Raw genomic sequence first — 25,687 nt, 5'->3', positions numbered from 1 at the left:
CATTATTCCATGAAAATAAGGCATAAATGAAATATGTGTAATATACCCTTTAGAATATTTATTTAATTCTTCTTCCCCTAGCCCCCACGTTAGCCCCACGTCCCATAGAAACTACTCCGCGCATCCGGTTAAAAAGTAGCATATAGCCTCTCTCGACTCGATAGATGGGCTACATAGAGCAATAAAAGAATTTCCGAAATCAGACCAGTAGTTCTTGAGATTGGCGCGTTTAAACAAACTTTAGCTTTATATTACCTATACATTTATTCAAATGAACCCATTATTTTACATAATAATAGACGATATTATTAATTTCTCAATAACAAACCAAATCTGTCATAAATGTTACGAAATACTAAAATTCATTGTCATCTTCAAAACTATGTCAGTTACTTGTGACATTTTATTTGCCGTTCCAAAAACTACCTGGCTATCTTATCTATATAGACATACGGTCGAAAATCGCATCAAAAGTGACTTTTCCAACTGCAATTTGAAATGTCACCGTCGAAATTTAGTACCAGCATAACTTGGTCTCTGCTCAAAGGAATTTTCTTAGCATTTGTTTTAGAATTGTGAGAAGTTAGGGGTCAACTTATATTGGTTTTGTTACAAGTTTCGATATATTGAAAATAGTCAATATTTCTGTATTTTTACACAATCAAATGTATTTGGAATTCGTGTTCTAAGTGTTTTGGAGGTCAATTGTCAAACTGGTTAATGTTGCGGGTTTTTTTATATAAATGATCTTAGTAGTATGTTTCCATTTTGTCGGATCTAATATTTGTTTAAGAGCGTCATTTGTTTAAAAATTAAATAGGTATAGGAACTAACTCTTGAGTAAATTATATCGTATCTTAAGTTTAAATGTATAGAAATAGTGTAATTATTATAACCTAACTTTATTTTGTCAATAATCGCATCACTTCACGTAAAAACGATTCAACGGATATCGATAAAATTGAGCATAGCCCTGATGATTATAATCGCCAAAATATCTTTGTATTTAATTTCTACACCTACACAAAATCAAATCTTCTTCTTATCGAGTGAGCTGCAGGTTTGATCACCTAACAAGCCCTAGTGTCAGAGTTTTCTCAAGACGGCCTCTGGCGTGGAATTGTAACAACGACTGCTACTGAGTAGCATTCGGAGACAAAAGCCTTACGTGCCATTAATTATAAAACTAGACGTTAAATCTACAGTCTAGCTGTTTGATTGAAAGGCTATTTCAACCAGGTAGCTGAGATATAAATAACTTTTTTCAATCCTCAAAAAATATTGAAAAAGACTTACCTTGCAGAACAGATTTGCCCCAACCAGTCACGATACACTCTCCAGCACCATTGTAGAAAGCATCCAAGGTATCAGTAGACGATGGCAGGCAGATAGGCCAGATATTCTTCGCCAGCCTCAAGTTCTCCGTCAGGACCAAGATGGCCACATCATTGAGGTAGCTACCAGCCTTGTAGTAGGGATGACGAAGGATATGCTTGACCTGGACTATTTGGAAGGGTAGAGGTTCCTCGTCGATACCAAGTTTCCATTCTCCTCCCTTGATTAGGACGTTCTTGGCTTCCAATCTGTAGAGGGAGGGGATGGTTAGATTTTTGGTAATAGGGGGTTTTGATAGAGTCCTTATTGACAGATTTTTTTATGGTGTTGATTAATTCCACTGTTCTAATCCCAATTTGTTATTGGCTGTCAGACGGACTGCAGATGCGTAGGTACGTGGCAGTGTTTAAAATGGTAGAGTCGATTTTGATGAAAGCTATCTTAAAACTGCTGCAGGTAAATCAGCTTTCAGCTTGAAAAATTTGCATCCAAATCGCATCATCCATTAAGGACCTATGATGCTATAAACATAACAGTCAAAATTATAACAAGCCTCCAGTTAAAAGTTTTAACAGACTAATAAAGGTATAACTTTGTTAGTGTGTGTCTATGTTTGTAATTTCTTGGCACACTAACGGCTGACCAGATTTTGATGTACCTTCCCTGTATTATTTAACCTTCTTTCGAGGGTATGGGAAGTAGTGTCCTCAAGAAGCCGGTGAAACATTGTGGAAGCTATAAAAGGATCCAAGTTTTGGACTCACCCTTCAACACAGCTAGCAGAGGTGATCACCACATCGGGTCTGGTGATGACTCCACCACATAGCAGACTCCTGTTGGTCTGCAGAAGTACCATGGCTTGCCAGGGGATCTCTGCGAAGTCCACCTCCAAGTCTTTGCGGTTTCCATAGGGTTTCTGGGGCTGTTGGAGAAATGAAGGATTTATTAATCAATTGTTGTTTTAAGTATGATATATTTGGAGAGCTGATCTCTCGCCGGTGGTGTTGGATTGTCGTCCCATCGCGCTATAAGAGTGAAGGAATAGTGAGTGCACCTGTGTCCAAGCAAATGTGCCTGCACTATAATATGTCCTGTGCAGCTGGCTGATCTTAACATAAGAACAGCCGCCATAGCCGATAATCGGCTAGGGGGACATCAATCATCAGAGCTCGTGGATAAGTCAAAGTCGGATCAATTGATCATAAGGTTAAGCAACGCTTGGTGCGGTCGTTCCGTGGATGGGAAATCATCTTGTCTTGATGACTTTTTAAGAGATGTTATTCGGTCTAGTATTTCCTGCATTAAGTGCGTTAAAAAAAAACTCTTTAATATTAGTATAGATTTGTAACATCGACAGCCTAATATCCGGATCTACTAAGTGGGCTTTCAGAAAACACGGTCAAAAGCTAGTTTTTTTTACATAATAGTAATTTATATGCCTAACTTCGATCTTTTAACCTTCATATAACACCTTGGTTTATATAATTAACTGGTTTTTTAACTGGCTAACGATGATAAGGTCGTGTAAGGTCATAAGGTTAAGATTTGACCCCTGGTGCCAATTTTAAGTAGGTGTTACATCATTTTGGTTATTAATATCATTTAGAAAGGGTAAAGTGGTTTGAAAGTTCGGTTTTCAATTGTGGGGAGAGAGGTTTGATTCCAGAGTATTTTTTACGACAGTCTATACTAAAATTTTAAGCTGAAGGATTTTTTATTTCATTGGTAGATAGAAAAATTACTTATCGAGCGAGGAAAACTAAATGCTACTTTGGAACAGCGGGAAAAACTAGTATGGAAGATAAAGTGGTAAATATTATATTTTTTCACCCATTATGTATGTCAATGTCTGAGTAATTTTATTAAGATGTCTTTAACAGTTAAACCACATCAAACCAGTTTCTGCCTGACAGCGAATTCAGCTTTTTCCCTAGGGAAATCTTTCTCACACACAGATAAAAAAGCCTTGCCAATATGTAATTCCGTATGTAAGCTACATTGCTACCAAGTTTCATCAAAATACATTCGCCAATTTTTGCGTAAAAGAGACACAAACACCCATACAAACTTTCGCTTTCACAATTACATAGAAAAATAAATATATTAACTCCAATACAAACCAACGAGACACTTAACTATTTTAGTTAAATACCGTATCATTTGTAACCCTATAATTACAAGGTTAAATTGCCTAACTGTATGTGGTAACGCGTATCATCGGTATGACATTTAAAAATATTTATATATACTTGTACAATTGAGCAACCAAGTATATCTTGTGGCTAATTAAAAGGTTTAGATTTGAGAAGTAATGGCTTGGGAGTTTCACGTTTAATGAGCAGTTTTGAACTGCGGTTTTACGCATTAAGACACGAATATTATAAACCTGAAATATTATAAGGTATGTGTAGACCAAGGCCTGCCGGGGCTGCGGGTTGTTCGCGTGAGTTACCGCGGCCCTGGTACATAAAAGGCCTACGACGGAACACGACGGTTTTTAGTCAGTAAGAGTCTGACACACCCTCACCGCTGCTAACCCACAGCGGGAGGGGTCATTTGATGATTTTTGACGTCGGTAAAAAAAGGTATGTGTAGGTAGACACACACATACGTAGCTATGTATGTGCACGTACATAGTTAGGTATAGTAAGATGTCGCGAGCATTATTCCCGATCCCATACTCCAGTCTGGTTGAGATCGTCGTTCCTAATTGTCGTTTCTAAATTACTATATAATTGGTCTGTAACTATATCATATTTTGGAGAAAATAGTAATTAATTAAATAATAAAAAATTGTAGTAATTAGTGTCTGTAACGAGCACACTTATACAGTATGTTTGTTCCTCTTTCACACAAAAACTATATCTTGGGTTTTGATGAAACCCAGCAGTAATATAGGCTATAAATCATAATAACATATAGGTTTTTTATCTGGGTGCAGGAAATGGGTCCTTCGGTACGAGCAAGGAACTTGTTACGAATGAATACTTGCTAAAACTACTGAATTAATTTGGATTTAGATTTCAATTTTGGCTTAATTTGTGATATTTTTAAGCAATTTTTTCAACTCGATTGCTCACTAATCTTTATAATTATTGTGTTTTGACATCCTATAATAAATATTGTGAAAACAAGTTATGTTAATATCCTAATTATTGTAAGTTATCATGTTTTTCAAACGCTAATAATGTCGAATATGTTTTTATGCTAATTTAAGTTATCAATCAAAATAAATAAGTAACTTAATATGAATATTACTGTTTACCGGTCTTTCTCATGATCATCATCTGCCGAGCCTTTTCCCAACTATGTTGGGGTCGGCTTCCAGTCTAACAGGATGCAGCTGAGTACTATCGTGCCACATGGAGCGACTGTCTATCTGACCTCGTCAACCCAATTACCCGGGCAACCCAGTACCCCTTGGTAAAACTGGTTGTGACACTTTCTGGCTTCTGACTGACCCGGTAACGATTGCCGACGATGTTCAAATGTAAGCCGGGACCTACCAATTTATAACACGAAAGAACTCGTCATGACAAGCAAGATAGTCAACCATCCGCGAACCGACCGCGCCAAACATTGCTTAACTTTATGACCGTTAGACCATTGTGGTTATTACTTAGCCACTAGTTCATCTTTGATTATAATATATTTTATCTTCTAGACCTCGGACTCTTAAGAAGACTTTCTTTTGATCTAGATATCTCAGTAAATTTGAGAAGTCTTAAAGCAAACTACACTGAACAAAGATATTATAGAGGCATAAGACCACCCTAACAAAACATAGAAATACAAGAACACAAAAAACTACTCACGTTCAAAATACCGCACTCTCCGGAACCGCTGTATCTTGGCAGGTAAACCCTCTGGATGGATTCACTGAACTCGTTCTCCACTCCAAAACCTCCATTTTGCACTGAGAATCCTCCTTCTTGCACCAACTTTTGACCTTGACCTCGAATCACTCCTTGACCTTGACCTTGGATGACTCCGAATCCGTTTCCTTGACTAACTCCGAATCCGCTTCCTTGAGAAACTCCAAAACCGTTTCCTTGAGAAACACCAAATCCAGTGCCTTGGGTCACACCGAATCCAGATCCCTGGTTGTAAGCGGTTCCTTCTCCTCTAGAGACTAGAGAGCCCTGTCCTTGGGAAGTGTACTGTCCTTGGCCGCCAGTTACGGCAAATCCTTGTCCTCTGATCACACCCTGTCCTTGACCTTGGATGACTCCCTGACCTTGACCTTGGACGACTCCTTGACCTTGACCTTGGGTGACACCGAATCCTTGTCCCTGGCTAACACCGAAGCCCTGTCCTTGAGTTACGCCGAATCCTTGTCCCTGGTTGACTCTGGAGCCCTGTCCCTGTCTGATGGTAGTTCCAAATCCTTGGGAGACAGTCTGGCCACCACCTTGGGTGACTCCAAAACCTTGGCCGCGGTTGACTGCGACTCCTGAACCTTGGCGGACCACTTGGCCGGTTCCTTGGGTTACGCCGAAGCCTACGTCTTGGCTTACTTGTGTGCCCTGGTGAAAAGACAAGAGTTAATATTCAAATTTTTGATTATTATGACCTAATTAAGTTAATTCAGATTCCCTAAAAGATTCAGTGATTAATTTAATCATGTAAAATAGCATTCAGGAAGTTAGAACTTTGATCAGAAACCTAAATTGGGAAGTGTCGCTTCTAAGTGACAAGATTTAAATTGGGAAGTGATTAAGGTATGACTAATTAAGTCAAGATGATAAACACCTGGGCTGGCTACAGCTGAATCATATTTATATGACATTGACATATTAACTTTTGCGTGAAATAGATATGATGAAACTTTTTACAAAAAAATAAAATTGACTTCAATAATACACCTAAAACCTCCTCCGTAGTCTGACAAATCTAAGCTGAAAACCGCATCAATTGCAGTCGCTTAGAGATATAAGGAAAAAAATGACTCTTACCTGACCACCCTGGGCATAAGATCCTTGTCCCTGGATCACAGTTTGTCCGTTCTGACCGAAGCCTTGAGTTGTTTTTGTGAATCCTTGGCCAAATTGTCCAACATTGCCTAAGGGAAAAAAAAGACTTTAAGAAAATATGTCTTGACCTCCACAACCCAAGTACCCAGGTATCTTGCCCTTGGTAAGACTGGTAGTCAGACTTTCTGGTAATCGTAATGACTGCCAAAGATGCTCAAATAACGGTCGGGACCTATTAAATGTGCCTTCCGAAACACGGAGGAACTCGTCATGACAAGATGGTCATTCATTCACGGATCGACCAAGCATTGCTTAACCTGATGATCGATTGATCAGTGGGTCTGTTACTTAGCCACGAGATTCTCATACCCACAAAGTTTCATTAATATTCGCTATGTATCATGCATTGAAGAGCACGTTAATATCGGCTCTGCGCTCGATCTCTCTCCGGTGGTGTCGGTATTGTCGTCCCATCGCGCTATGAGAGTGAAGGAATAGTGAGTGCACCTGTGTCCAAGCAAATGTGCGTACACTATAACATGTCCTGCGCAGCTGGCTGATCTACTTACATGAGAACAGCCGCCCTAGCTGACAATTAGCTTGCTATAAAACGCTATAAAAACAAACTAACCTTGGTTACCCTGTCCAGCAACTTCATACTGTCCTTGACCTTGGATTGTGACCTGACCTTGACCTCCCTGGCTGTAAGATCCTCGGCCGCCTTGAGTGTATGTTCCCTGGTCGTAACGAGTTTTCTGGACGAAGGATCCAGGGGTGGATGAAGGGAATCCAGGAGTGACCTGGTTAGGGCCTTGAGGTAGAGTTGGCTTGGGGGTAGTTCTGTAAAGAAATAACTGGTGTTAAGGATGTTAGAGTAAGTGTTACTTGTGTTGACTGTGTTAGGAGGTCCTTTAAGAAATTATAAGCTTTTTGTTTTTGGGATGTAATCGTGACGTCGGAATAAAATTTAGTTTACGCGAAAAAATGCTGATGATGCTGACGGTGTGTAGTTACCTACATTTCTCAACACAAGAGTATATAAAAAATGGAAGGAGAATTCCTGCTGCGCCGACCCCAAATAAAATTGGGATAAGGACAGGAAGATGCTGATTCTTATAACATGGTTGTTCTTAACATAGCTTATGTAATTGTATTCTTTATATTTTAAGCAGATTTCTTTGAATTTATTTCAATATTTGTACGCCTTCACAGCAAAACATGGCGCACTTAAATAATAATAAGATTCGTATATATGTAATACACCTAAGTTTACCACATAAATATTCTGATTCTGACCTAAACCTTACCTGAAGTTGTTCAAAAACACAGATCCAGTAGTTGGTGGCCTGACGGTCACTCCAGGAGGGTTGTTGGAACCGCCACGGCTGCTGTCAGGAACGTATTTACCATCGTTGCCCCCGAAGACACCGGGAACCCATTTGCCGAGTTGGTTTGTTGGCCAGGGGTCAGTGTAGAGGGGGTCACGGCAGCATTTGCCGATGCGGCCTGATGCTAGGTCTTTGCAGTCCTGGTGAAGAGTTTGGGGGTCAGTAAGAGTAGTAGAATTTGGCTATTATGACACACTATTTTTGAAGATTGAAAAGGAAGACATTAGATTTTATTTAAGGAATTTAAGAACTAGACGTTTCGCGCAATCTGAAGGTTAGTCTCGTTGATACGCATGAAGAATGGAAAAAAGTAATAAGTCAGTCTTTTAGATAGCCTAAAATAATTGATACATATTTTTCTTCAAACAAATAACAAAGAAGATACAACATGTTTAAAGTTTGTGTTACGTCAGTTTTAAGTACTTTACATAGGTGTGACGTCGCGAGCCTCCACTCTTTTCTTTGTTGCGTTATATATCTTGGTGACTATTTATTATGTTATTAAATATATTGTAAAAAAAATACGATTCAATATTTTTTGAATCACTATTTATAATCCTATGGTCTCGCTTATTGGAGTGGCCACAGCCAATAGAACAATACTTTGTCTCCTGAATCTCCTTACTGATTGTCATCCCGACGAAACTATCAGCCGATTAAAAGTTTGCTGCCTTCATAGGTCTTAAAGGTAAAGGTAGTTATAACAACACTTACAGTCAAAGGTACTCTGTAAGCCTGTTGGTCTCTGGTGAGCGCAACTGTGGTGTTGGAGATCACGCCTTCCGCGGTACAGTACTCGATGGGTGTGCACTTCAGGGCTGCAGCACAGCCTACAGGCACATCTGATACTACTGATCCACCTAAAAGAAGATTTTCATTTTTATATTTGCTAAGTACAATTTTTCGGTCCTATGCAGCTGAGTACCTATCTATCACATAGTTCTACTGCCTATCAGACCTCCTCAACTCAGCTTCCTGGTCAAACAGATAATGTCATGTCATTATCTGTTGGCTATGATTATATTACGGCCAATTTAATGCCCCATAGGATTGAGATGAATTTTTGATTTAAAATGGCTGTGTCATACATCATCAAATCAAGGAAGAAGAGATCTGCCTAGTCTTTTCCCAACAATGTTAGGTTCGGCTTCCAGTCTAACCGAATGCAGCTGATTATCAGTGTTTTACAAAGAGCGACTGCCTATCTGACCACCTCAGCCCAGTTACCCGGGCAACCCAATACCCCTTGGTAAGGCTACTAAGATTGTAAAACAAAAACATGTATCAACTAAAACTTACCAGTTGGTTCGGGATAGAAGTCAAGAATCAAGTTTCCATCTGTGTAGTTCGGCACTTTGTTTTGTACCACATTGCTGTTAGAAGTATCGTGGTCAGGAGGCAGATATTCAGGTGCCTTCGTGGAAGGTGGCAAGTATGTGGGCCTGGTCACTGGTCTTCTGGTCGTCACTGGCCTAGGAGTCGTAAACGGCCGCTGGGTAGATACGAAAGCAGGAGTTGGGACGTTGGATGGACTGGTGACAGTGTCTACAGGTGGCAGGTAAGGGATACCAGGCTTCAATCCTGAGCCAACTGCACCAGGACGGAAGGAACCAGCGTTCTCAGATCCAGCTGAGAATGAATCGGTTTCTATAAAGTTGGATTGACTGGTCTGCTTAAAGACTTCATTGTTGAAAGAGTTAGCGTTTCCAAAACGACCAGGGCTTGGTGCGATGGTTGAGCCGAATCCTGAAGCTGATGATCCAAACTGGTTGGAGTTGAAAGACGATGATCCTCCAAATTGAGAGCCGGCATTTGAGCTGCCACTGTTAGCACTGAATCCTGTCTGACCAGCTCCGAAGCCTGTTGAAGCTCCAAAGTTGCTCTGGCTGCCCTGACTTGAGCCTGACTGGCTAAAGATATCCTGGCCTTGAGAAGCTGATCCTTGGAAGGTTCCTGAGCCAACTCCGAGGGAACCCTGGAGGTTTCCTTGACCAGAGAGTGATGAGGTTTCGATCCTGCAGCAGATTTCAGTCCTGGTGTTGCAGTATTGCTTCTGCGAGAAAAAAAGAAGATTTTGTTAGCTTTTGTATAGTGAATTTGAGTTGATATTTATAGGTGTGTAGGTATTGTTTGTCTTAATATTGTTTGTGACAGGAATCATAGAAATGAAATGACTGTGAACATGTGACAGTCAAATTATTACTTTTCATATTCATAAAGACTAAGTTTTTTCCGTATCCATAATCTATTTATTTTGGCATATATATCGCTAGATTTATAACACTATTAGCTATAAATATATTAGGTATACAGGTTTCTCCAAAAACATGTATTTTGTTACTAACTCATTTATAAAGTAAATTGTGTTGACAATAACTAAATTATTGTATGCATAAATTTTAGATTAGAAAGGTCAACCAAGGATAGTTCAATGATAGCAGTATTCTTATTAATTTATCTAGGAACTAAGAAATAATAATTTCCTGAACTCATATAAGAAGCCAGCTGCGCAGGACATATTATAGTGCACACACATTTGCTTGGACACAGGTGCACTCACTATTCCTTCACTCTCTGCGCGCGATGAGACGGCAATCCGACACCACCGGAGAGAGATCACAAGCAAGACCGACATTTACGTGCTCTCCGATGCACGGGTGTATCAATCACCAACTTCGAGACTACGGGCTGCAGAGTAAACAGTCGAGCGACATTTGGTCCGATGATTGGCATTTTTTTATTTGTGAATTTAAGTTTTTAGTCGATCTGATACCGGCTTTATGATTAGGTATTAATCATTCTTATATGCGTCTCCCTTTCGCCTCCGTGCGTGCTTTAAATAAAACTGTCGGCCGACTAAAAGTCTGCAGTATGTAGGTACTGCACTCTTCACTACATAGTATAAAACAAAGTCGCTTTTTCTGTCCCTATATCCCTATGTCCCTTTTTACGCTTAAATCTTCAAAACTTTGCAACGGATTTTGATGCGGTTTTTTTCTTAGATTGAGTGATTAAAGAGGAAGGTTTATATGTATAATAACTTACAATAAATAGTGGGTAAATACTGTTATCCCGGCTGTCATTGAACATCCTTGGCAGTCGTTACGGGTAGTCAGAAGCCAGTAAGTCTGACACCAGTCTAACCAAGGAGTTGTCCGGGTAACTGGGTTGAGGAGTTCAAATAGGCAGTCGCTCCTTGTGAAGCACTGGTACTCAGCTGAATCCGGTTAGACTGGAAGCCGACCCCAACACGATTGGGAAAAAGGCTCGGAGGATGATGAAATACTGTTATCCGGTGCGAAGCCGGGTCGAGTCGCTAGTAAGTTATAACTACAAAACCATAGAAGCTTATATAACAAATCCTTCATAGCTTATTAAGTTCTCTATATGGGTTTACTATTAATTGACAACTTATAGATTGTCTAGCATTAACGAAATAATTGCTTGGCAAACCATTTCGAAATTAACTGGGAGTTAAACTTAGGTTAAGTGCGAAACGTAAATTGATGCAATTGACATAAAGATCGATTGATAAATTGATTGATTGAGGCTCGGCTGGTTTGACTAGATTTTCTTCGTGAGGTATTTGTAAGAAAATGTGAGGAATTTAAATACTTTTGGCACGTCTTGGTCGGTTTGTTTGGGCTCATGAATCAGTATGAAGATGAATGGAAGTATATACGTAGGTATTTTTTCGGTATCAGATGATTTAAAAACACTGATTGAAAAAAAAAACAACCTATGTACTTTCTAAGTATATCTTAGACACCAATGACAGTCTTTCGGAGGGCACGTTAAACTGTAGGTCCTGGCTGTCATTGAACATCTTTGGCAGTCGTTATGGGTAGTCAGAAGCCAGTAAGTCTGACACCAGTCTAACCAAGGGGTATTGGGTTGCCCGGATAACTGGATTGAGGAGGTCAGATAGGCAGTCGCTTCTTGTAAAGCACTGGTACTCAGCTGCATCCGGTTAGACTGGAAGCCGACCTCAACATAGTTGGGAAAAGGCTCGGGAGATGATGATTTAAAGAGATATTTCGACCAATGAAGAAGGACATGACAAAATTGAAAAATTATCATATAAATTATATCTCCTTGTAAATTCAATTGAATATGAAAACATTTCAAATAAATGTTATCCATTAATATATATGATTAATAATCAAATATTAAAGTACCCACTTAACATTTAGACGGTAAATTAGATAATAAATAATTTTGTATTTTCAATCAATAATACAGTAGTTATCTAGTAATTCATATTACATGTAAGGCTGTCTTATTTAATATCATTTAACTTAAAATATAGGATTGTCATATGACTTTAAATAATAATAATTACTGTATTTAAGATGGATGTTACCACGGGGCTGCGGGATTGTTCGCGCGAATTACCGCGGCCCTGGTACATAAAAGGCCTACGACGGAACACGACGGTGTTTAGTCAGTAAGAGTCTGACACTCCCTCACCGCTGCTAACCCACAGCGGGAACTCATTTGATGTTTTTTGACGTCGTTAAAAAAGTTGGATGTTACTAGGAATCTAATAAAGAGTATTTTTTTTTGTTTGTTTGTTTACACCCCGAAGGCTCCAAAACTACAACTGATTAAAAAATTCTTTCACTGTTGGAAAGCTACACTCTTCCCGAGTAACATAGGCTATATTTTATTCCGGTACGGGAATAAATTTCCCCGGAACACCAGTGAAACCGCGAGAATACAGCTAGTTTAGAATATACATACATATTTGACAAAATTAAGTCAGTATTAGATAATTGAAGATGGCTATTTTTTATCCGAATGCGCTAAGTAGTTCCGGTGAGAACCAGTAATACAAATAAATAAATATGCATAAATGTAACATTGAAATGCAAAATGTCAAATACTTGTAAAACAAGAAAGTTTATGATTTAATTATCAGATCTAAAAATGCATCGTTCAATCCGGCTCCATCATCAGATCAGTTCGACAGTACCATATTATTGTATTGTCATCAGAACTACATACAGCTGACAATTTTCATGACGCTACGATCCTTGGAAGATGGTTGAATTAGTTACCTTAGATTCCATTACATAGTTACATACAGGTCGACCTAATAAAAGCGTGCTAAAAGTCGTAAGTACCAGCAAATATTTACAACATAACAATTAATTATTTATTCTTCACAGCAAAAACCTAATATTCACACTCAGAACTTTAGATTCTATGAAACCCGACCACAGCATATCATGACAGACTTATTATACAAGTTAATTACAAAAACAAGAAGAAAAACTGTCAGTTTTACACAAAACAAAAGAACAATGGTTCTCACAGAGTAAAAAAATAACTAATTGGACCGAAGACGTCCAGTTATTTCCTTGAAAATACGTCAGTAAGGAAAAAACTATATCCGGAAATATAGTTACGTGGTCAGTTGGTAATCTTAAATATATTCAACACGCTTTTATTAGATCGACCTGTATATAATTTGTCATCATCCTCCGAGCCTTTTTCCCAACTATGCTGGGGTCGGCTTCCAGTCTAATCGGATGCAGCTGAGTACCAGTGTGCCACAAGGAGCAACTGCCCATGTGACCTCCTAAACCCAGTTATCAAGTCAACTCCGCTTGGTTAGACTGGTATCAGACTTACTGGCTTCTGACTACTCGTAACGACTGCCAAAGATATTCAAAAGACAGCCGGGACCAAAAGTTAACGTGCCTTCCAAAACTCATACCTATTGCAAAATTACTAAAAACAAAGATAATTGAAGTCCAAATATTTGCTAAATTAGTACGTAAACTAATTATTTTATTTACCCAACGAATGGAAGCGAGTATATTATTTTGCAATACCATATCGAAGACTCTTTTGTAAATATTAGATCTAGAACGATTGCATTGAGAAATAATGCAATTTTTACGTCGTTTTGAGGTCATTTTAGTCTAGATTCTGACCTTTGACCTGGATTGTGACAACTTTTAGTCTGACTATGCAACTGAATATCTTTATTTATTTAATAAAAAGCTGAAGAATTCGTTAATGCATTTGAACACACATATCTCAAAAACTGCGGAACCGATTAGAAAAATCCTTGAAGTGCTAGCTAATTTGTAGATAGATAATTTAGGAAGGAAGTCTAGAAGTTACTTTTTATCCAGGTCCTCGGAGTAGTTCCCACTATACGCGAGTGAAACCACTGATAGAAACTTTAATATAAAGCTGTAGAGTCCGTTCATTTGAACGCACAAATTTCTGAAACTGCTAATCCGACTTAAAAAAGTCCATATATTTAAGAAACTACTAATCCGATTGATTAAATTCTTTCAGTGTTAGATAGCCTATTTATCGATCATAAAAACTCTACAGCTTTATATTAAATTTCGTACAAAATAAACCAGTATTTTCATCAAATTAATATGCTAATAACAAATGACGAAACGGACTTCACAGCAAAATTTTCCTCGAACAACTCTTGCTCAAGAAATGTTCTAAAAATAGGTATAGAAATGTATACGAAAGGGCAGCATGTTACCCGACTACGAAAGGTTAAAGTTGCGTTATGTTTTGACAACCAGTTGACCTAACTTAGGTCTAGACTGTACCTAAGCTAAATATACGACGCTTATCTAGTGTCTGTCTGATATATGACAGACAGCTAGTTAAGAAAATACCAAATGTGTTTTCTTAAGTCTGACAACCAGTCTTACGGCTTGCCTGGGTAACTGGGTTGAGGAGGTCAGATAGGCAGTCGCTCCTTGTGGCACACTGGTACTCAGCTGCATACAGTTAGACTGAAAGCCGACCCCAATATAGTTGGGAAAAGGCTAGGCAGAAGATAACACCTTACTTAATATTATTAATGCGAAAGTAAGTTTGTCTAGCTTTGACGGCTAATTTCCTACCCTGTTCCCAATTTCACTTGGGGTCGGCGCAATATCTCATCCTCTTCCATTTTCCCCTGTCACTCGTCATACTGACACTCACTCCCTTCCTATTCATGTCATCTTTCAGGCAATTCATCCATCTTTTCTTAGGTCTTCCCGAAACTAGTGAAGCAATTTCAAAGATATTGTATACATGTAGTCTACATTCTAGAAAAGGATTTAGGCTACTTTTCATCCGAGAGCAAGAAGTATTTTCTACGATACACAGGTGGAAACGCAAGAAACAACTAGTATACTTAATAAATTTGAATGATAAAGCAAACATACAAGTATAAATCATTGGACAATCCTGATTGGACACGCAATAATTCATCTCGTACTTATTTAAATAGTATTTCAATTCATTATAATAGTAAATATTATATTGATAGCCTTGTTAGTTAAGTATTTGAAGCCTATGGACTAAACATAATTTTCTCAAGATATTTTCTTTCAAGTCTATAGATACTAATATTTTATAGCTAAGGATTTTGTTAGTTTGAATGCGATAATCTTCGGAAATACTAGACCGATTTGAAAAAATATTTAATTGTTAGACAAGACTTTTTCTAAGCTTGCGTAGAGTGATTTTCATGGAAACCCAAGTGAAACCGCAGGTAAATACCACTCCTTCATATTTTTAATTATATTCATTTAAAATATTAAAAATATAATTCATTTCCCTATACAAAAACTTTTGTTGTCTATCCATTCATCATATTTGATACAACTACCTATCTAAAACAACTTGACTGATTTCGATTAAGACTTACTTATAATATCAACAACCATTAATGAGATTAAACTTGCCTGACTTGGAATCGAACACACTCATACTTGAGAGGTTGGTTCTTTACCCACTAGGCCACCACGACTTACAAGAAATAATTTACCCATGACGAAATACAAGCGAAGCCGTCAAAATAACCTACAACAAAATCTATCTAAACCGTTTGTACAAAGATAATGTAAGATATTGTTAGTATGAACTATCATTTATCAAGTCGTCGTGTACTCAGAACATTAAATGTAGACATGTATCTTCAAAGGTGAAGATTTCAAAATATGTATGTTTGTCTGTTCATTGCGAAATGGCAGTAAGTAAGCTTGTAGAATCTTTCTCTTATAAGTATTTTCGTTATTTATTAACCCGCGACTTTGTATGTCTTTCTGCATGACTTTGTATGTATTGACCGACTCAATACTCAATTCTTTATTAGCATTCCATATAACAGGTCTGACACCAGTCTAACTAAGGGGTATTGGGTTGCCCGGGTAACTGGGTTGAGGAGGTCAGGCAGGGCAGTCGCTCCTTGTAAAGCACTAGTACTCAGCTACATCCAGTTAGACTGGAAGCCGACCCCAACATAGTTTGGGGAAAAGGCTCGGAGGATGATGAGGATAACAGGTGGTACATTTAGAGTAGGGACAATATGGACCCAATAGGGTACAGCTTAAAGAAGTAGGAGAGTTTTAATACTTAATAGAGCTTATTAATAAATTATAATTATATTTAAAAACATATTAATTAGTGTACTCGTTGGTCTAGTGATCGCAAGCGTGATTGCTGTGAACGAGGTCTCGGGTTCGATTCCTGAGTCGGGCTGATCGCTGTGTGAGTTTTAGAAACTTTCACAAAGCAGCCCGGAGCCAGCAAGTTGGTGATTGATACACCCGTGCATCGGAGAGCACGTTGCAGTTGGTCCTGCTTGTGATCTCTCTCCGGTGGTGTCGGATTGTCGTCACATCGCGCTATGAGAGTGAAGGAATAGCAATATAATATGTCCTGCGCATTGAATTTTGACATTGGTAAGTACCATATACATTACGTTTCAATCTCTAATCGTTAAACTAAGCATAGATAGGTTATAGAAACACACAGTATATCATTATTATGTTCTTAGTAGACACATAGACACGCCTTAAAAGCTACTGCAAACATTATAACAATAATTTCTTGTAACAAACAATAGCTCCTAGCTTGAGGTTATCAATCTTGTATTCATGTATGTATTAATGTATGAACTTCATACATTTTATACATAATGTATGAGTGTGAATTATTGTGTCATACATAGGCTGTTGTTTTGATTTATTCACTAAATTCTACCTGTGATATTATTCACTTAACATAGAGATTTCAATATAATGACTTATTTACACAATTTTAAAATATGTACTAGCCGGTTTCACTCGCGTCCCGTGGGAACTACTGCCCGTACCGGGATAAAATGTAGCCTATGTTACTCGGGAAGAGTGTAGCTTTTAACAGTGAAAGAATTTTTCAAATCAGTTCTGTAGTTTCGAAACCTTGAGGTTATAAACAAACAAGAAAATGATTCCTCTTTATTATATTCGTTAAGATAATAATGTTTGCAGTAGCTTTTAAGGCGTGTCGATGTCTCTACTAAGAATATTATAATGAAATAATCTTATATTTGAGTGTGAAAATATCTTAGTACTATCAACCAATGACATTTATGACAATCCACAGAGGAAGGAAATATAGCGGACATGCCATAAGGAAGGTAGGTCAGGCGCCTTCTTGTAGCTCAAGCAACGTACGGTAGGCGTGATCAGTTACTAGAACTAACGAGACGTTCGGGTTCCTTGTCAAATCAAAACCAATCTGTCAAAGATTGGTCTTGATTGATTGGTGATTTTATTTTGAAAATGGGCGTGTAAGGGCGGAGCTAGTAACGTTCCTCGTCCCCCGAAAACAACAGCTTTTTAGTCACAAAATTAAACACACAAAGTTATTTTTTTCATTCACAATATGCAAATATTTTGAGTCCTATTGTAAGCCTGTCAGTTAAATGACAGTAAGAGTTGTAATATCAATCATATATTGACATCTTTTGTCAACAACTTAAACTGAGTATTTGTGAGTCATTTACAACAAAAAAAACGGTCAAGTGCGAGTCATACTTAAACACGAAGGGTTCCGAACTTAGAAGTAATATTATTAATTTAAAATTTTGTTTGCATTTGTGGGCAAGTTTCGGAGGGCACGTTAAACTGTAGGTCCCGGCTGTCATTGAACATCTTTGGCAGTCGTTACGTGTAGTCAGAAGCCAGTAAGTCTGACACCAGTCTAACCAAGGGGTTGCCGGGGTAACTGGGTTGGGGAAGTCACATAGGCAGTAACTCCTTGTAAAAGACTGGTACTCAGCTGCGTCCAGTTATAGTTATAGGAAAAAACTAGGCAGATGAACCAACAAAAAAAATAAAGGTCAAGTAAAAACATAGACTTAGCCAGAATTTCTCAGAATTTCAACCAAAGAAAACACTAAAATGTTAGGTATTTGAGTGTGTACAGTAAACTGCACATCAGTGGTAACTGTCATGCACCCTAACTCAATAGTAATAAGTACGATTTTCCTATAAAACTGTTACCACTGACCTGAAGTTGACTACTAGAATCGGGTCAGCTTAAAAAGCTTAGACGTTTATATTATACGCTAGACTTGAGCAATTGTAAGGAAAACATTTTGATGACCGTCTGGTTCAAGCAGACGTGTATGGTTGGCAAAACTATTTGCATTGAAAATAAAGCGTGGTATGTTAATTTTGAATTTGTTTGTCATTTAAAATGTTTATATGTAGGGAATTTTGAAATATGTTTAATAAATAAAATTAGAGCTTTATAGCAGTGTATAAAGATATTAATATCATCGGTACAAAATGTATTAATTGGAAACTATGGCAAAACCCGCCATGCAATGTGTTTTTGACATCAATTCATTTTTACACAGTTAAGGATGAAAAAAAAGTTATAGCTAATATTTATATAAACAACTAGCTTTTGCCCGCGGCTTCGCTCCCGTCAACTGACTTCTCTACTTTACCCTATTTTTTTTCATAAGAACCTTCTCCTGACAATAAAAAACACAACAAAAAAGAATTTGTCAAATTGGTCCAGGCGTTGTTGAGTTATGCGCTTACCATCACATTTTGCGATTCATTTTTATATTATAGAAGATGACAATTCAGACCAATTAATAACATATTATAACTAAAATCCTTTAAAAATTGACATCTCAATTAAAAACCAAAAAAAAACATTAATCACGTCAACCAAAAGTCAAATTTTAAAACAATAAATTACAAAATAACAATTGTCATGACATTTCTGCTAACTACATCTCGATGTCCTTTCTTAAAGCCGACTGTAATTGCAAAATAACTACTTAAGTTTAACTACCACGTAAATAAATGATCATCTGACTAGCCTTTTCCCAACTATGTTGGGGTCGGCTTCCAGTCTAACTGGATGCAGCTGAGTACCAGAGTGCCACAAGGAGCGACTGCCTATCCGATCTCCTCAACTCAGTTACCCGGGCAACCCCTTGGTTACAATGGTATCAGACATACTGGCTTCCAAAGGTGACTGCCAAGGATGTTCAATGACAGCTGGGACCTACGGTTTAACGTGCCATCCGAAACACAGTCATTGGTGTCCACGATATACTTAGAAAGTACATACAAACTTAGAAAAATTGCATTGGTACTTGTCTGATCTGGAATCGAAAGCGCTTCATACTTGAGAGGTTGGTTCTTTACCCTCTGGGTGCCATTATTATCTTATTTATAATTTAAACACAGCTGTCAAAATCTGGGTGTGACTTCTGCTTAACCTTTTCCATCGAAGGCGTGGTGAAATGTAAATAAGTATATGACTCATAGTTCACGCGTACAATTTGAAATTTGCATCTTTGTGGTTATTTTTCAACCTTCAAAGTCAAAGTCAAATGTTTTTATTTCACATAGGCCTTTACAGGCTCCTATGAATAAAAGTCGTGGTGGTCTAGTGGGTAAAGAACCAACCTCTCAAGTATGAGGGGTACGATTCCAGGTCAGGCAAGTATCAATGCAACTTTTCTAAGTTTGTGTGTACTTTCTAAGTATATCTTGAACACCAATGACTGTGTTTTGGTAGCACGTTAAACTGTAGCTCCCGGCTGATTCGTATATCAATTAAACTTTTACTCTTAAGCGATTTGTGTCCTAAGGTAACTAATTCTTATTTTTTATTGACGTAGGTACTTAATATAAGCTAAGTATATTACTTTTTTTGGTGGGAAATCATCAAATGACCCCTCTCGCTGTGTGTGCAGCGTGAGGGAGAGTCAGACTCTTACTGACCAAACCCACCATGTTCCTTCTTAAGCCCTTTAGGTATGTACCAGCGCCGCGGTAACTCGCGCGAACAATCCCGCAGCCCATAAGCTATATAGTACTGCCAATTCAGTATTTTTGGAGTTGTATTTTTTTATTTTTGGATTTACGTTAAGGAGTAACAAACATACAAACTTTCGCATTTGTAATATTAGTAGTATGTATTATTAAGCATGTAGCTATCTTCATAGTAAGTATTATTATTTACGTAATAATGAAGATCTCCTTGGCTTTGTTTTGATAGGATAATTACTTCGAGGTATTTTAATATTTGATTGGCTTCTGTATTTGTGTTGTTTTTCTTATTTTCGATTTCATAAGAACTTTATAATAAGTTAGCTGTTTCCCCGCGGTTTTACCCGCCTCCCGTGGAACGACTACCTGTACCGAGATAAAATGTTTCTCGAAAAAAGTGAGATAATTTTTAAATTTTGATTCAGTACCTACTTTCGAAGCTTTTAGGATATAAAGTAACAAACAAACAAAGTAAATAGAATAAAAATGTGCAAGAATTAGAACACCATATAATACTCCTAACTTTATCTCTGCTTTACACATGATGTTGTAAATTATAAAAACGAAAAATGACTCCTGTGGCTAAATCACTGAATGGATTAGGTTATATTTTTACAATTCGCCATAGAATATCATAAAGTATATGTGATAGGATTTAATGTGATTAGATACGACACACCCGATATATGGCATTTTAAATTAATCACTATGAAACTGACAAGTCAAAAAGTCATGGTTCTAAACTTCAATCAATAATTAGAAACTTAAAGATGCGTATAAAAATAACTGATTTATTAACTTTATTCCACGCATGTTTGCGACAATAGCACAAAATGTCAAGGTTATTAAAATGCCACAACCTAGCACCGAACCCGGATACCTCCAATTACAAATCATGTTTTATTAATGCGTATTTGTTTGTACATCTCCTAAACTGATGAGTCTTATTTGATGAGACTGTTGTTACCTTGTCAATGAATTTTGATTTAAGAATGGTCGTTAAGGAAATCATTAATTATTGTTGTTTTAAAGTTGTTGATTTATTAATACTTTAAATGCGAATAATTCTGTCAGTCTGTCTGTTAAGATTTTACGCTAAAACTACTGAACCGATTTAAATGAAATTTGCAACACAGATAGTTTAAAGCCAGAGAAGGAATCCAGGCTACTTTTTACCCGGTTGCGGGAAGTGGTTAGTAACATATTTCTCGCTGTTTTTTTTTACTCTAACATACATACTAGTCCAATAAGTTATGATATAACTATCTATTACAGAAATCATATCAAATGCAGTCAAGCCATTTCAGAGTCTTTTTAACAGAATAGCAGAAAAGATAAAATATTCATTTAAAATGCAATTTTGGAAATGTCATTTTAAAAAGCTAGTCATTTAGTAACTGCCTAGATTCTAATTTATTACATAGTTTAGACTAGTTTATATAAAAATTATTACTACTAAATTCAAATTTTACGTAAGTGTTACGTATTTCCGCGTCCGGTAACTAATTTTATTACTAAAAACGACATCTGATTGATAAATGTAATTTAAAAACCTGTAATTGACGTAATTTTGACCAAAACCATAATTAAACTGTTGAATATTTTATAAATACAAAATTTGCATTAAAAAGCACTTGGCAAAAATTACAAAAATAATAATAAAAACGGTCACCCATCCCAATGCTGACCGCGTCAACCGCAGCTTAACCTTGTTGATATGTGCAAACGCCGATTTAAGAAATAATATAATTAATCTTATACGTCAATTATCAAGGAAATTGTATAGGATTTCATATCGTTAAAAATATCGATTTTTGTTGCTATCTGACCTTTTAATAATAAAGGTAAGTAAAGGTCAAATTATATTCATACATACATTGAAAATGTTACAATATATTATATTATAAAAGGCCTTCCTAATGATTTGTATCATTAATAAAAAATAACATGAGTCATCTGCTTACGAGATGACAAAATAGATGATAACTTTAAAACTTCTGAGCCGAGTTTAAGGCTAGATAATATCTAAGAAACATTGTTGGTTACACCAGCTTTGATTTAAAATAATCGCATCGAATTTGGTTCATCAGTTTAAGAGCTTCAACTATATAATATATTTTGGGATATTTTCAAATAAACGGGGCACCTGTATGTATGTATTTAGTTTTCCGATTTAGACCTTAGTACACCGACAACATAAACGCCAATTTAACCTTCAATTTTCAAAAAAAAAACTTGGTTACAAAATACGTTAAACTATTCCATGGAATTCCTGTCACAAACAATACTAAAGAAACAAAAATACCAAATATTCAGTGCAGTTGACAGCTGTCAATTTTCAAGGGAACCGTTGCATGTACTAACTGACAGTGACAGCAGCTGTCAACTGCACCAAAGAGGTCAGAACAAAAACAGTTTAGTTAAAAAAGTATTAAAAACTCACCTGAGTGTTAGCTTGAAGGAGACCACCTCCATTAGTGTTGACCACTCCGTTGTTGCATTGCGACTTGTGCACACACACATATCCTTGCCCAGCACAGGTTTGCTGCAAACCACCATCAGAATTATCATGGGCATTCACGTTTCCAGTACTCTGGAACACCTCGTCAATATTCTGCTGAGTCTGTTGCTGTTGCTCAAAGTCATACTCTTTCTGGGAATTCTGAATCAAGTTCACATTCGACCCAGTTGGAGCCGCGAATGGGGCAGGAGAGGATCCGGTATAACCGGACCCAAATTTGCTGCCAGCGTTGAAGGAATTAATGCCCTGGCTTCCTTGTGAGAAAGAGTTTTGCTGTCCCTGAGCTCCAAAGCCTTGATTTCCTTGGCCCGCAAAAGCAGCTTGACCAGCTTGAGATCCGAAAGCAGCCTGACTTCCCTGCGCTCCAAAACCAGTTTGAGAGTTAGCACCAAAGCTCTGTGAACCGCTTCCGAAAGCACTCTGCCCACCAAACCCATTAGCTTGCACACCACCATTTAAGAACGGGTTCTTCGATATATCAATCTCCTTAGCCGAGGACTCGAAGCTTTGGGAACTGGCGAAATTACCACCAGCACCAGAGAACCCAGCTCCACCCGCCAGTTTCGAGAAATCACCGTTTAAGAAAGGATTGGCAGCCAAATCCACGCCCCCAGCACCGTTACTTGAGCTCGTAAAACTTGAAGAAGACTTGCTGAACTTCTCGAAAGACCCACCACCGGCTGCGCCATTTTTGAACGGCGAGTTCTGATTCATCCACCAGAAAGGACCACCGTTCGGGACTCCACCTTCGAAGACATTGCTACCAGCTGCTTGGAATTGGAACTCGTTTGCAGTATCTGCGTTAGCTGCTGCATTGAAAGCTTGAAGGTTTCCGAATTTTTGGATTACCTTTCCATCTTTAACTTTGATGCCTGCGCAGCCTTTTTCTGAGGAACAACCTTCGAAGGATTCCTGGGTATGTACCTCAGCATTGGGCAAAGTTTTGATGGCTGCTAGTAGTTCTTTGGGGGACTTAAGACTAAGAGTGCCGGAGCATGCTGTGCAACGCTCGGTTCTGGGTTGCGGCTCGCTGGCTTCTGCCTCTACGATCGGTTCCTTGGTTTGGGGGAGTACCTTAATATCCTCGATGTTCTCCGGGTGAGCGTTTGCCGTTATCACCAAGATGGCGACCACTATTGGAAATAGTGGCTTCATGGTTCTGTAACAATGCAAAAGTAGGATTAGTTATCTTGTTGGTTTTGTATTGCAGAGATTTGTGGTAGTGTGAAAGAAGAGAGAAGTTTATTAACATGATTATTGAGTTAAAGAGGTGTAATGAGGTTTTCAATGTTTTTGGTAATTTTCATGATATTTCGTAAGAATACGATCGATATATACATAGGTTAGGTTTTTCAGCTTTATACATAGCTTTAAGTAGTTCAATATTCTTTTGTTAATTGTTATTAATTTTGTTTAATTTTTGAGATTTTACATATTATTACTATCTACTACTAGTAGTTCATTAAGATGTTTTCTAGCCTCAATGGTTAGACATAGAAAATATGTTTTCACTCGACTGTATTAATTAATATATTTATTTCACCCGCGTGTTTTACTCTATTTAACTTAAGTTACTCTATAAATTAACCAATCATATAAACCCCAACCAAAAACCATTCAAATATATCAACGTTCAAATAATGCAAATGGTTTCAAAAAAACCTACTTTATATCGATGACCATGTCAATAAGTGAGGGGTATTTAAACGGTAGGTATTTCCGGATTTTATAGCTAAGTTACGTGACCTAACTTTAAGTTAGGCAGATTGCCAGACGAGCTAATTTACATACATACCTACTATTTTTACATACTAATATATTGTCTAGAGGTGGGATTTTACACACAGTTAAAATTTGTATATTTAAGCATGTGGCGTACCCTGGTCATATCTCATTTCTGACAATTTTTTTTTTGTTAAGTAGGTACTTAAAATAATCTCTACATATTATAGAACAAAGCCTGTCACTAAACCCAAAAACTATAAAAAAATACTTTGTTGTTTTTTGACTGTATTAATATTACAAAAGGCTGTAACAACATTATTACAAAGCAAAAAATGGTTTGATTAAAACTTTCAGTGTTTCAGGGAATATTTATAGATAGCTTTTATTCGAATGCGTGAAGTAGCTCCCACGGGACGCGGGTGAAACCGCTGGCCTAAGCTAGTTTACCTATAAAAGTGTAACACACAGTCAGACAATCTTTCGAACTAAATCTATTACCCAGGATACTTACATAGAAATATCTATGACAATCAAAATGCGACCTTTCGCACAACATAATATATCATTTTTGATATCACTAACAAGATAAGTCATGTACAAATACTTAAAGAATAGTTCATGGCCGGGATTCGAACTTTGCACTTTGCTATTGCCCCAAGATATATTTGGACAATTGATCATTTAAATAGCTATTTTGCTAGCTCTTTGTATGTTTGTGCGATTATCTCTGAAACTGCTGGGCTGATTTTGAAATTATTTGCAATAGGCGAAAGTGAGATTATCTTAGATATAGATAGGCTATGATTAATATTGAATGTGACTGAGTTGTAACTGATTAGAAAAAGGTCACATAGGACTACTGTTCTACCCGATTTCCGGGGGAACTACTTTTATCACCCAGATAAAAAATAGCCTGTATCTGACTCCAGGATACAACTTGTCTCTGTGTCAAATCTCATCTCAATCGGTTCAGGCGTTTCAGCGTGATCGCGTAACACACAGACAGAGGTAATTTTGCATTTATGCAAAAAATGTAATAGGGATTGTTTTAACTAGTTATTTGATCACCTTTGGCAGTCGTTCTTGTCAGAAGCCAGTAAGTCTGACAACCAGTCTTATTTAGGGGTATCGGGTTGCCCGGGTAACTGGGTTGAGGAGATCTGATAGGCAGTAGCTCCTTGTGGCACACTGGTACACAGCTACATCCGGTTAGACTGGAAACCGACACCAACATAGTTGGGAAAATGCTCGGGAGATGATGTTTTGCCTACTTAATTTTATGCATTTAAAGTCGAAATACTTATTGATATATTCCAAGTACATCTTAAACATAAATTAAGTACCGGTGTTTTTTTTTAAATACTTATCTAAATCACTAATTTTTTTTTAACTTAAAATGTCAATCTGTTTGTACCAAAGTTCAGGAATTACCTTCAAGTGTCTTTCATTGAAAAATCGATTTTAAAGTGTTGATAATAAGGTTTGAAATACCAATTTGAAGGAAACTAGCGAGTGTACGAACGAATTTGAGTCTTAGTGCTATTGAAAAAAGGTTGATTTTTGGTTTAAGAATGGTACCTAATTAAATATACGACCTTTAAGATGTACATAAAAATCAATAGATTCTTGACAAAAATAGTG

At 37.4% G+C, this 25,687-nt stretch overlaps 1 protein-coding gene across 1 annotated transcript in view; it reads right to left on the bottom strand.

The window, feature by feature from the left end:
- The window catches only part of LOC110377827 (uncharacterized), a 57,249-nt gene that overhangs the window by 14,198 nt on the left and 17,364 nt on the right, over nucleotides 1–25,687 (bottom strand). Inside the window, exons 2-10 of the mRNA XM_049851470.2 lie at nucleotides 22,244–23,480; nucleotides 8,996–9,749; nucleotides 8,411–8,556; nucleotides 7,616–7,836; nucleotides 6,940–7,148; nucleotides 6,291–6,397; nucleotides 5,151–5,861; nucleotides 2,100–2,257; nucleotides 1,297–1,583 (exon numbers count right to left, since the gene is read on the bottom strand). Of these exons, the coding sequence (XP_049707427.2) occupies nucleotides 1,297–1,583; nucleotides 2,100–2,257; nucleotides 5,151–5,861; nucleotides 6,291–6,397; nucleotides 6,940–7,148; nucleotides 7,616–7,836; nucleotides 8,411–8,556; nucleotides 8,996–9,749; nucleotides 22,244–23,476 (3,826 nt within the window). The 5' untranslated portion in view covers nucleotides 23,477–23,480. The remainder of the gene's footprint in view (nucleotides 1–1,296; nucleotides 1,584–2,099; nucleotides 2,258–5,150; nucleotides 5,862–6,290; nucleotides 6,398–6,939; nucleotides 7,149–7,615; nucleotides 7,837–8,410; nucleotides 8,557–8,995; nucleotides 9,750–22,243; nucleotides 23,481–25,687) is intronic.

This window comes from Helicoverpa armigera, chromosome 29 (genome assembly GCF_030705265.1).
Source record: "Helicoverpa armigera isolate CAAS_96S chromosome 29, ASM3070526v1, whole genome shotgun sequence".
Taxonomy (NCBI): Eukaryota; Metazoa; Arthropoda; class Insecta; order Lepidoptera; family Noctuidae; genus Helicoverpa; species Helicoverpa armigera.
This window is presented reverse-complemented; position numbering and strand designations above follow the sequence as displayed.